Raw genomic sequence first — 13,525 nt, 5'->3', positions numbered from 1 at the left:
CCCGAGCCTGCTGCATGCTGTGATCTAGATTAAGTGTTTATGGCAGCTTTGATTCCCCGTCAGTCTTTATGCTGTCACCATGTTTCCCTCATCTGTATGTAAATTTTTAAAGTACCATCACAAAGGCAGTCCTTGCCTGCTAAAACTGTGTGCACACACGTGAAGAAGGCATGGATGTACACAATCCTTGGCAAAGAGCAGGGTCATCAAGTTTGCTGTCTGAAAGTGTGTCAGGCGACATCATGTATTAAACAAACCTCAGCTTTAAATATAGCTGCTGTTCAGAACAGGTATAGAGAGTGTTTAATAGTAAGGTTAATATACCAAACACCTTAACTTACAATATAATATGCATTGAGGCTGCTGTTGTTCTGATTTGTGCCATATAAATAAAACTACATTTATTTATTTGCTTACTTTTCCTCAAAGCAATGAGCAAACCCAAAACTTTTTTTTTTTTACTAATATCGGACAGAAAGACAACAGATACAAAGACACCAAAATATAAGCCTGATACCACTGCACACACAATAATATGATTCATTGTTAATATAAAAGTACTGAATCAAGCAAATGTTAAAATTTATTTTGAAAGAGATATTACGTAGAGTTTTTAATAAAAAAGACAAACAAAATACAAATACACTTCTTTATAACGCAGAGATTATAAACAGAAATCAGAAGTGAAGACTGTGTACGCATTAAAAGGAAGAAAACAAAAACAGTAGCTTAAAACTGAAGAAAATATGATTCAGACGCTATACTATTTTGTTAATACCCAATATTACTAAATGAAAACAAATGCCTGCGGTTGTATTTTTTACCCACTCTGTGGGACGTTAAGAAAATTTTGTGTGCAGTATTGATCCACTGTGTGCCCTGGGTACACAGAGTGCTCTTCGTCAACTGTTTAAACATGGGTTTAAGCAATGCGGTAATAGTCCACATCTAATCCATGTCATGTCTTTAGCCAATAACACATAGTTCTATAAAAGCTACATAAAAAGTACATATTCTGTACCTCTACCCTGGTACCTGGAAAGGGTCTCGATTGAGGATCCAAGGTCACAGCACATCGTACCACATCCCCTGCCTATCATACCTCTGCTCTTTCACAATGTACACGATCCAGCCCCCAGCCAATCAGGATAAGAATAAATCCCCCTTATCCACGAACCATTGCTCCTGGTGTCCCCTCTCTTTCTCTTTAGAGTTCGGTAAAATAATCTGATTTCAATCCTCAGGACAGAAATGAGGCTTCCTTAAAAACAGCTCCTACATCTGCAGACAAAAGGTTCTCACCTTTAAAATCCACAGCACACGCTGAAGATTTTCTAAGCGTGGCCAAAAGGACCTACCAAGCTGACGGCATGTTTGTGGTCAAAGTCTTGTGGTGTTTGCTTTTAATCTATCACCTCAGTGAGGGAAAGAAAATCAAAGGAATCAGAGCAGGTAAGTGAAATATCATGCTTTGCCTTCGCTTCTGTGATTTATGCACAGATTGATTGATGCTATCAAAATCTTTAACAAGCACTAAATTTAACTGTAGTTCATGCTGTGAATTCATGCTGAGGAAAGTGTTTGCAATGAGACTCACACCGAAACTAGCCAATCTGTACACCGCAGAAGTATACACATAATTTCCCAAAGTATCTCTTTCTAAAGACAATCTTTAAAACAATCTTTACTGTTTATTTAGCCTCACAGTAGATAGTTATAAAGATGTGGTTCCACAGAGTAGTATTTTGCCTAAAAAGCAAAAGCTCCCCGATTTGGTCCCAGGAGGAGACACAAATGGATCACAGAGGGGGCCGACATAGAAACACAGATAAATTAGACATGTGGAGCTACCTGTCATGGCTACCCCGTGTACATCAGGAAGCAGCTGAAAGCAAATTCATGTCTTGTAAAGTGAAATTTTAACCAAGTTTCAGTCCAGCTGCTTCAGGCTGTATGTTTATTTTTACTAATTCATATGAACAATTACATTTAAAAGTTACATTAAGATTCCACAGATGAGCAACAAGTAAGCGGAGAAACACAAACAGTGTGCGTCTGTGTGCGTTTCCCTTGTTCCCTTACAGTGAAGAGTCACTTCAAATCGGTATAAAGCTGTTCTGAGCTTTCACGTTTATCCTGTGATAAAACATTTTTCATGCAATCGGTCCTTTCAAGATTGCCAGTGCCCACAGTGTCTGGGGGAAAAACAGGCCACCAAATGATTTGATGAATATAAAAATATGAATCACGTTTTTTTAACATCTATGGGAGATTTTACAAAGCTGTTAGCCTTTTCTCCACCACGTGGATATCTGGGTGAATGGCGTTCATCCAGAGAGAGACTTAAAAACTGAAACAGCTGTCAGATCTTGTTAAGTTGAACTTGTTGTTTTGAACTTTTAAATACTTTTTTAAATAAAATAAAATATTTAGCATCTTAAAACCCAGCCTTTTTTCTACAAAATCTCAACTATTTGAAAGCTCGTAAAGGATGCGTTCACACCTTATTGATGATTGTCATTATTTTAAAAAGTCCTACAACGAAATCATTAAAACGTGCGCAAAAAGGAAAAGTTACTGGAGATTTTAACTCAGATCAGATTTCCTTGTATTATTGTAGGGTGTTTACCTCACAATACAAAGCTACTTGAGGTAACTGTTGTTGTGATTTGGCGCTACATAAATAAATATAAATAAATAAATCATATTCCTTTAGGTTTGCCATTATTTTCTCCATCTCAGTCTTTAGTGCCGGTGTTTTTACTGGGTCTTTAAATGTGGGCTTATGACAGACTTCATGCCCCATTTAGAAATATGTTTTTTTTTAATTATGCGCTGTGATAGATACCATGACTGATTTGCAAAGTAAACACAGTTCTTGTACAAATTTCTGGGTTAGGGTTTGTTTGTGTTCTGTTACTAATGAGTCAGACTGTTTTCACTGATCGTGTCGATAAACAGTCACTGAAGAGACACACCAAAGCAAATGATGATAAATGATGGCTGGATGTTCTTTTACTTTTCTTGCTAAGACGATTTGGGCTTCACATCAGGAACCAGAACTTGTATGAAGGCAGCTGCATTGCTGGGTGTTTACAGGCGCCTTGGTTTTTGGCATTATTGGCTGTGGTTTTAAACATGTTGAGGGAGGAGGAGTTTACGTAACAAATGATAGAAGAGTCTGGCAGAGATTCATCCGATGGGACTTGTTGTGAAGTGATGTCTGTGAGCAGATGCCAGCGAGGTCTGTATGACCTGGACTCACAGCAAAGGGCTTCTGATTGGGCGTTAGTTAGTCTCCAGTCCAATGGAGCCTCAGCAGGAACTGACTGTCCTAATTTCTCCACGTTTACTCACTCAAATACTTACATTAATGCATCAAAACACACTCAGTGTTATCAAATTGACACATTTCCATTCATCATTTGTAATTATTCTGTAAGCATAACCATCGTGTTCTGTAAAGTACTCGTTTCTAACAGACAATCCATCCGTTATTTGATTTCTGAGGTGCAGTGGGGACAGAGCAGAGGGATGTCCTGAGGGAGAAAGAGCTATATGTCAGCAGTTCAGTCTTTAGGCTGTTTTTAGGAGGTGAGGACACCTGCACGCTGGACCCTCTGCAGCTGCACACTCTCACCTCCTGTGGCTTCAACAGCAGTAATCCCCTCATCATCATCACTCATGGGTGGTCGGTAAGGTCAACTCCCTTTTCTCTCTTTACGCTTCGCTGACTTAAGCCACTGGATACTAAACATGGAACTTGACTACAGGGAGGGAAACGTCTTCAAAAGGCTGAAACATGTTGAAAAAACACACCATGAGGTAGACACGTGGATCTGCACTGAAATGTAATTAAATTTTGGATCGGATCATGTCAGCCACAATAGCAGTTAGTTCCCAGACCACACCCGTCACAACTCAAGATTACTAAAGTTTTGGTAGAGATTTATACGTACATTATCCATCATTCAACCTTTTTTTTGCTTATCCAGTTCAGGGTTGTTGGGGGGGGCTATCCCAGTGGTCAAAAGGCGAGAGGAGGGGCACATCTTGAATAGGTCGCCAGCCTCTTGCAGGGCTAACACAGAGAAACGTACATTAAAAAGGGGTGGGGTGCTAGTGCCATGACTCTCTTGACCCCACTGAACTTTGACTGCCCTTTTCTCTTTGGAGTATGGAACATTTTGATCTCGGTTACACAACTATAAAGCTGTCTCTATAACAGTGAAAATATTTGTCCACAAACAGACTTAAGAACACCTGCCAAAATACATAAAAACTCCTTGCTGTAATTCCCATTCACAAAACAATCTGTATCATATTTATCTGTCAGCGAGATTTCAACACCAAGCTGAAGTTGGTGAATGCTGCAGGAGAGGTGGAGGATGGCAGATAAAAGGAAGCTGTTACATTCTTGTGCACATGCAGGTCACCTATTCCTAAACTGCAAAACAGGAAGCAGGCCTTGGCTGAGGTTGAACCCTCTTAGTCGCCCTGTAGTTTGTTATGCCTCCCCGTATGAGGTAGCCTGATTTTATTTAGAGTGAAACCATATAGTATATGTTTCACAGTCATGGTATAAAAGCAAAATTTCAAGTTTGATTTTCAATTTAAAGATTTTTTTTTTTTTAGAAAATAACCTAAAATTCTGACTTATGGATGGCAAAAAATGTTTTTTCTGTGGCAGAAACAAACTTCCATAGTCTGAGAATAGGGTCCCAGATGTCAGACAGTCAGTTTGACAAAGGGAGGACAGGAGACACTGAGGATTAGCTGGAGATTAGAGACGCATGGGGAACAAGACACAGGTGAGCGTAATCAACACAGGTGGTGACAATAAAACACTGAATCATAAGTGATATAGAAATGAAAACAGAAAAGGAACAACAATCACCTTTACAGTAAAACATGAAAGATAAATACGGAACATGAATGAACTCATTCAATGGGACAACATTTTGAAGACACGGGAAAAACAAAGAAAAATTTAGCTTCAGACTAAAGGCAGCTGGAACTGGAGAAGCATAAGAGACAGTGAAGGATGACACGTGAAGACACGAGGACATGAACGAGACAGAGGGGACACAGACTGGAATACTGGTGAAGAATAACAAACAGAAGCAAAACACAAAACAGAACTCACTAATTTCACAAGAACTACAAATCACTAAAAAAGAAACTTGTGACAAGTGCTCAAAAATAAGAACCAGAATTCAAAAATACCATGAGAATTAAGACTCCATAAAAGCCAACAAACACTAGCTCAGCAAATGAGAACCAAACAGAAACCCCAATCCCACATACTAAGAATTCAAAAAGGGAAATAAGAAAGAAAAAACCCTCCATAAACACAAAGATGATGCCAATATATGATGGGTGGGGAAAAGTGAAAAATCAACAGTTTGTAACGGTTCATGAGGAAAAATCCTTTAGTTAAGTAACAGAGTCACTGCAGTTTCTCTCATTTTTGCCGAACTGAACTATGCACAGGACTGTACTGTGGACAGCACATATTAACACTTTAAAAGTAAGAAGCTGTTTTTTTAATGCTTAGTTTTGCTGTTGTGAAGGTGGATGGCATAATGGAGAGCTGGGTGATGAGGTTAGCCACGGCTGTGAGGACAAACCTGATAGATGCAAATGTGGTGCTTACAGACTGGCTGTCGCTGGCTCAGCAGCACTATCCAATCGCAGTACAGAAAACCCGCACTGTTGGAAAAGACATAGCTCACCTACTGCAGGCACTTCAGGTGAGAATAAACTCCTCCACTGATCTTTATGATGTCAGTGGACTGAAAGGTGATACATTTTCATTCCATAATCAAATCCATACGTTTCAGCAATCATGCATGTCTTTAATCGCCTACAGGAGCACTACAAGTACCCACTTAGAAATGCTCATTTGATTGGCTACAGCCTCGGCGCTCACATCTCTGGATTTGCTGGGAGCTTTCTGACAGGTCCAGAGAAGATTGGAAGAATTACTGGTGAGATTTTTAGTCCTTTCATAGCTAAATTTAATAAATAGCAATTTATTCATTTAATATTCTAAAACCACCCAATGCTTGTGTATATCATGTGTGTTCAGGGCTCGATCCAGCCGGTCCACTGTTTGAAGGCATGTCTCCCACGGACAGACTGTCTCCTGATGATGCTGAATTTGTGGATGCCATCCACACTTTCACCCACGAGCGTATGGGCCTCAGTGTGGGAATTAAGCAAGCTGTGGCTCATTATGACTTTTACCCGAATGGAGGAGATTTCCAACCAGGGTGTGACCTGCAAAACATTTACGAGCACATATCCCAGTACGGGATCCTCGGTAAGATAAATCTGTAACAGCACATTAAAAATTGCGACCACCAGAAATAACCATGATTGTTTTATAGTATAGTATTTCTGCAGCATGAAATAAGCAGCTCTGTGATGCCTCTTAGAGGCTGCAGTGTTTTATGGTCTGTAAGTGTGGGATAGAACAACAGAACATCCTGCTGTCTGTTTGCCGCTGAAGACTGGCAACAAGCTGCCTGGTCTGATGAGTCTCAATCTCTGCTCTGACATTCAGATATAAACAGCATGGATCGATCCTGCCTTGAATTCACGGTTCAAACTGCTGCTTTTAGTGATGTAATCATGTGGAGGATATTTTCTTGCCTCTCTTAGTACCAACTAAGGGTCAGCCTACCTGAGTATTGTCCATCCCTTTATGATCACAGTGCACCCAGCAACTGTGCGATGATATCATGTCAGCATGAACCGAATGTTTCCAGCACCTTGTTGAATCCAGCATCCAACCCTAGCCAGATGTATCTAATGAAGTGGCCACTTTAAACATTGTATTGAAACTTAAATATTACAAACATTTTTCTGAACAAACAGTCTTTTACAAATTTAGACCATATTTATCAGGAATACCAAAGCTATTATATTTGTTTATTTATTTAATGTCTGCATTGATGAGTCCACATAAAGTAGGCATTCATTCCCTGTTTGAAAAGGCATTCAAGTTTCTGGTTCCTCTGGTTTAAATCAAAGCTCCAATCAGAGCAGTATGTTCTCTGCTTAAAGGCTTTCTGGTTTCCTTCTTTGCACGCTCTATCATAACATTTTTTCTTCTTAATTGGCCTTGCCACCTCAGAACACTGGTTTAGAAGCCACGTCTAGGATGCCGATTCCTCTTCTGCTTGTTGACAGTTTCTTCTTCTGTGTTTAGGCAGATGTATTTAATTTCATGCAGTCTAACAGAAGTGGCTGTGGGATTTATGCTGCCTCTCAATCCTAAACACATCCTCACAATATGACAGCGAGAACCACATTAAAGCATCTGTCATCCTCAGGAGTTAATTAGCAACATGTGCCGTGCTTTTTCTCTGTCCATCCGTCTGAGCTGAGCTGCCTTCAGGCTACAAGCTGCTGCTCAGAGAAACGGCCTTCAGAGCAGAGCCGTGTCAGACATAATGAGTCACTTATAGGAGATGTGACAGAAGCAAGAGCTGATAGATGCCACCATTTGGCGATAATGAACTCGATCCACAAATAATGGTCAGGCTTCGTGGTTTAGCTCTTCCACAATCCGTTGAAAGTCAGATCAAAGTCGTTTTGGAGAAGCAGGTTTAAAATTTTCACCACATTTTTATTTTTCTCTTAGGCTTTGAGCAAACAGTGAAATGTGCCCATGAGCGCTCTGTCCATCTCTTCATCGACTCTCTGCTCAACAAAGACAAGCAGAGCATGGCCTACAGGTGCAGCGACAACAGCGCCTTTGACAAGGGCGTCTGTCTGGACTGCCGGAAGAATCGCTGCAACACACTCGGCTATGATATCAAGAAAGTCCGCACGGGCACCAGCAAGAGGCTCTACCTGAAAACACGGTCTCGGATGCCTTACAAACGTATGGTTTGTCATTTTGACCTAACAGCCGTGTAAAAGTCATAACTGACCAACAGGATACACTTATATGTGCCATTAAAGACTTAATATATATAAATAGCTTTTGCGTGTGTTATTAAGGCAAAATAAATCAGTTTGATGACAAGATTACACAAAAATAAGGAGGCCAAATTTTATTTAAGTTAAAGCGGAGTGGCAGTAGATTTGAAAGGATTCGGTGCATCTGTCATCATGGCATAAAATCTCATCCCAAGAAGATTTCTAGTCGTTATTTGTTATTCAAGTAAACCTACGACAAGACCTAGACTTTTTACAGCTTCATTTCTTTTGAGAATGAAAAAATGAGAAATTACAAACCACTAATTTCATTTGTAATTTAGATCTTTAGTAGGAAAGGGTGGCTTTTAGATTGGTGCCATCAACTGGGCTGGAAACCACAAAGCTTTGGTGTTTTAATGGAACTTGCAGACATGAAAACATAAATATCAGATAAATATCAATATCAGAAACTTTGCACTTTGATGGCCTCATTTTCCCGGTTTTCTGCCTTGATTGAACTCCATTACAGTGGGGCAAAAAAGTATTTAGTCAGCCACCGATTGTGCAAGTTCCCCCACCTAAAATGATGACAGAGGTCAGTAATTTGCACCAGAGGTACACTTCAACTGTGAGAGACAGAATGTGGAAAAAAAAAAAAATCCATGAATCCACATGGTAGGATTTGTAAAGAATTTATTCGTAAATCAGGGTGGAAAATAAGTATTTGGTCAATAACAAAAATACAACTCAATACTTTGTAACATAACCTTTGTTGGCAATAACAGAGGTCAAACGTTTACTATAGGTCTTTACCAGGTTTGCACACACAGTAGCTGGTATTTTGGCCCATTCCTCCATGCAGATCTTCTCGAGAGCAGTGATGTTTTGGGGCTGTCGCCGAGCAACACGGACTTTCAACTCCCGCCACAGATTTTCTATGGGGTTGAGGTCTGGAGACTGGCTAGGCCACTCCAGGACTTTCAAATGCTTCTTACTTTGTTGCCCGGGCGGTGTGTTTTGGATCATTGTCATTTTGGAAGACCCAGCCTCGTTTCATCTTCAAAGTTCTCACTGATGGAAGGAGGTTTTGGCTCAAAATCTCACGATACATGGCCCCATTCATTCTGTCCTTAACACGGATCAGTCGTCCTGTCCCCTTGGCAGAAAAACAGCCCCATAGCATGATGTTTCCACCCCCATGCTTCACAGTAGGTATGGTGTTCTTGGGATGCAACTCAGTATTCTTCTTCCTCCAAACACGACGAGATTTGATTCCCTGCCGTTGTAGTGTGTTACTGATGGTGACCTTTGTTACTTTGGTCCCAGCTCTCTGCAGGTCATTCACCAGGTCCCCCCGTGTGGTTCTGGGATCTTTGCTCACCGTTCTCATGATCATTTTGACCCCACGGGATGAGATCTTGCGTGGAGCCCCAGATCGAGGGAGATTATCAGTGGTGTTGTATGTCTTCCATTTTCTGATGATTGCTCCCACAGTTGATTTTTTCACACCAAGCTGCTTGCCTATTGTAGATTCACTCTTCCCAGTCTGGTGCAGGTCTACAATACTTTTCCTGGTGTCCTTCGAAAGCTCTCTGGTCTTGACCATGGCGGAGTTTGGAGTCTGACTGTTTGAGGCTGTGGACAGGTGTCTTTTATACAGATGATGAGTTCAAACAGGTGCCATTCATACAGGTAACGAGTGGGGGACAGAAAAGCTTCTTACAGAAGACGTTACAGGTCTGTGAGAGCCAGAGATTTTCCTTGTTTGAGGTGACCAAATACTTATTTTCCACCCTAATTTACGAATAAATTCTTTACAAATCCTACCATGTGAATTCATGGATTTTTTTTTTCACATTCTGTCTCTCACAGTTGAAGTGTACCTCTGGTGCAAATTACTGACCTCTGTCATCATTTTAAGTGGGGGAACTTGCACAATCGGTGGCTGACTAAATACTTTTTTGCCCCACTGTAGCTCCATAAGCCTAGGATAAGCAAATTAGATTTTAGTAGTTAAAAGTGAAAGATCAGGGCCACTTTGGCCTCATAAAACATTTTTTCTTTGTCTAAATCAAAAAAATTACAGAGCAGTTTTTGCCAATTTTTCACACTATCGAATAAAAACTTACATCTAAATCTGTTTAGACAGTCCACATCCACCAGTAAATGAATCCAGTCCTCTGTTTGACTGGTAGGAATACAAAAATCAGCCATTATCTACACAAAATCTGTTCCTGTTTCAATGTTTTATTATCCTATATGTTAGACTGATAAAATGTAAAGCTAACAAGAAAAACTGAAAACTGTGTCGGGGGTTTCTCTGTAACCGTGTCCTCTTCTTCTTCTGTTTCTGGCTTCCACCCTTCAGTCTATCATTACCAGTTCAGGGTCCAGTTCATCAATCAGACGGAGAAGGTTGAGCCCTCTCTTACGATCTCCCTCACAGGAACCAAAGAAGAGAGTGGAGCTGTGGACATCACCTTGTGAGTACTGTACCAACACCAACCCCCCATCGGGTTTAAATCAGAACACATGAGCACTCTTTGACACATGCAATATGCAGCTGGGCTCTCAGCTCTACAAAGCAAGTTAAGGAGAGCAGCTGACACACATGGAAACAACTGAAGCCTTTGCATGAAAGAGAACTATAAATGGCAATGATGGGATGAATAATTTAAACAAGACAATATTCCCTGACAACTGTGTTATCCTTCATATTCTGTGTATCAAAGCGTCTCAGGCTAAACAGTGCTAGCAGAGGAAATCTCATCTGCTGTCCCGCTCTAGTCTGAGCCGCCACAACAGCCTTTTGCAGGGTGATTAACTCTCGTCTAACTTTGTCTCTCTCGATTACTGTTTTAAAAATCTCCACCAGCAATGAAAAGATTTCAGGTAACAAAACCTTCACCTTCCTGATCACCCTGGACAGAGACTTGGGGGAACTGATGTTGCTCAATATACGCTGGGAGGCATCTCCTCTGTGGGAAAATGTGTGGGACAAGGTGCAGACCATCATTCCTTGGAGAACTTGGGAAAGAAAAAGACTCCTGAATGTGGGCAAAGTCAGCGTCAAAGCGGGCGAAACACAGAGGAGGTACATGTGTTTCTTACGAGCTAGCGGCATAAAACCAAAAGTTTTTCTTGATTGCTGTAAATTTTCTTGTTTTAACCAAAGTTTCTTTAGCAGACACCAAAAAAACAGGAATTGTTCTGTCTTTAATTGTTTATCTATTACTTTGGTGTAGAATGAATGGGGGAGGTTATTATCAACAAACTGTAACACGTATAAATATATAATTAAATCAAAACCTTTATGCCTTCCATATTTTCTAAAGAAATCCAGCAGGCCGGATTGGAGTCTTAGCTGTGCCAATTCTGCCCCCCAGCCTCATGTTTGACACCCCTAAATTAAGGGCTTAAATGATGGAGAGCACAAATAATTATACAGCTTTTCATCATCATACCGGGCTTTATTCCACACATGATTCCAACACTGCTGAAGCCTTTTCTATTTTTTTAAACTACATATTTTTAAATTGATTTTATTTACATACACACACACACACATATATATATATATATATATATATATATATATATACATACATACATACATATATACATGCATATATACATATACATATACAAATGCTTCAATGATCCAGTCCAAACCCATTTCAACAAAAGCCGTGACAAAAACTAAGAACATTAACTGAACTTTTAAAGGTGAAATGTTTTTTAGTGATTGATACTTTTCAGCTTGTTTGTTTTCTTTGTATTATTTTTTTGTTTCATGATAGATCACATATTTCCTGTAGGTTGCAGGTCTAACTGCAGACAGACATGACAGGCTAGTTTAGTCTACAGCAGCCAACAATATGTGTCAAAAAGTGGTTTAGCATTATCTTTGCTGCATGCAAAAAGCTCTTCTCTGAAAGAGACGTCTGAATGGCTCTATCTGAATATATGTGTCATTCAGCATTAATGGGGCCTTCACGGATTAGCACGTTACAGCTGTGGCTCAGGAGGAAGAGCAGGTTGTCTACTAATTGGAAGGTCAGTGGTTTTAGTCTGCGTGTCAGTGTTTCCCTGGGCAAGATGCTGAGCCCTGAGCTGCCCCTGCTGCATCTATGTGTTAGGTTAAATCACTTTAAAAGCAATTAGGCATAGAAAATGGTGATTAAGGCTTGTGGCTAGAAAGTACTTTGAGTGCTCAAATAGAGTAAGAGAGTGCAATGTAAGTACCAGTCCTTTTACTGTTGCATCTATCGGAGGACACAGTGTCCATGATTTCCAAAATATCTTCACATTCCCACTCTGTACACATTCAAATGAGCTTTGACCCAGAGAAAGCTGCTGTGTTTTGGATGGTGTTTGGGGTTTTTTCTCTTTGCATTGTAAAGTTTTAACTTGCATTGGTGGCATCACAGATGACCTCTGTTGACCCTGCAGTTTTTCGTATCACATTCAAAGCACATATATATGAGCATATATGATATTTCCAAATATAAAATAAAAATCACACTGTGATATTTAATAGAGCTGAAAATGGGATAAACAGGAAAGAAAGTCAAGTACAGTTGTCTCAAATTGTACAATAGTGCTAAGACGAGTAATATTACTGATACTGAATTATATTAATTCAGTTCAGTTTTAATGAAATAGCACCAAATTGTAACAACAGTTGGCTCAAGGTGCTTCATATTGTAAGGTAAAGATGCTACAATCGTATAAAGAACACACTTGAGACCATTACAGACTGCTGATGCCATCTAGTGGGTTGTTTCCCATACACAGACTGGTTAATCTTTACTCCTGCACTCACTCTTTCTGTTTAATCGCAGCGTGTTAACGACACCGTCTCTGTTTTCCAGGACATCTTTCTGTTCCATGACAAACGAGAGACAAATGGAAGCGTCAGAAGACATGGTGTTTGTACGCTGTAAGGAAGAGAGACCAAAAAGGCCCAGAAGAAAGGACAACTTATAGACTTGTGTGGGTCACTCGCTGAAGATCTAACTGAAGATATCAGTTGAATGGCCCTTGAAAACAACAACGAATGCGATAAAATTCTCCCTCCTTGAAGGGAAGTTGTGTACATTCAGGGAGTAACGCAGAAAACCATAATTGCTGGAAAGAAGTGCTGAATAAATATACTGTTCTTTTCTATCATGTCATTAGGTGGGTTTATTTTTCTACACATGCACAAAGGTCCATTCGTATCCAGCTACGGACTAACACATTTTTCCATGTCACAAATGTGCAGATATTTTGGTTGAATGAAAACACAACTGACAGGTTGAACTGTAAGTTAAAGCGCTAAACCCTTTAAAGCCTGAAACGGGAACTAATCTAAATTCTAACTGAAAATTGATGTTTATAAAACCCTCTATTGATGCCTATTTTGCATCTATTATTTGAATTTGTATCATAATTGCTTGAAAACAAAATCAGTCTTAAAATCTCATTAAGAGATTAAGAAAGGCAAGTAATTACCAGGTGATGACTGCAGAGGGCAGGCTGTTACAGCTGAAAACTCGAATGCAGTTGAATCTTGTTCTTCTAAATCAGGTGCGACACTTGAATCTTCTTA

The 13,525-nt window shown here is 39.9% G+C and overlaps 1 protein-coding gene across 2 annotated transcripts; it reads left to right on the top strand.

Annotated features, from left to right (window-relative positions):
• Positions 1 to 1,023: 1,023 nt before the first annotated feature.
• lipca (lipase, hepatic a) lies at positions 1,024 to 13,104 on the top strand. Of its 2 annotated transcripts, none has more exons than XM_026168905.1 (9): positions 1,024 to 1,452; positions 3,511 to 3,695; positions 5,574 to 5,753; positions 5,873 to 5,990; positions 6,092 to 6,325; positions 7,652 to 7,894; positions 10,301 to 10,415; positions 10,808 to 11,026; positions 12,807 to 13,104. In XM_026168905.1, exons 1-9 carry the CDS (start codon positions 1,371 to 1,373, stop codon positions 12,919 to 12,921), a joined length of 1,491 nt encoding a protein of 496 aa, XP_026024690.1. In that variant the 5' UTR covers positions 1,024 to 1,370; the 3' UTR covers positions 12,922 to 13,104. The 2 variants fall into 2 exon arrangements, with proteins under 2 accessions (XP_026024690.1, XP_026024699.1); XM_026168914.1 differs by having other exon boundaries at positions 1,028 to 1,452; positions 3,517 to 3,695.
• Positions 13,105 to 13,525: the final 421 nt, after the last annotated feature.

The sequence above is a fragment of the Astatotilapia calliptera genome, chromosome 1, assembly GCF_900246225.1.
Source record: "Astatotilapia calliptera chromosome 1, fAstCal1.2, whole genome shotgun sequence".
In the NCBI taxonomy this organism is placed as follows: domain Eukaryota; kingdom Metazoa; phylum Chordata; class Actinopteri; order Cichliformes; family Cichlidae; genus Astatotilapia; species Astatotilapia calliptera.
The sequence above is the reverse complement of the archived record's forward strand: the minus strand, read 5'-3'. Positions and strand labels throughout refer to the sequence as shown.

What these genes read in the sequence shown, in the direction of transcription:
- lipca (XM_026168905.1), top strand. Translation starts at nt 1,371, where the DNA reads ATGTTTGTGGTCAAAGTCTTGTGGTGTTTGCTTTTAATCTATCACCTC. An exon ending in GAAGATTGGAAGAATTACTG is followed by an intron (nt 5,991 to 6,091) that starts GTGAGATTTTTA and finishes ATGTGTGTTCAG; the next exon opens with GGCTCGATCCAGCCGGTCCA. An exon ending in GTCTCGGATGCCTTACAAAC is followed by an intron (nt 7,895 to 10,300) that starts GTATGGTTTGTC and finishes TCCACCCTTCAG; the next exon opens with TCTATCATTACCAGTTCAGG.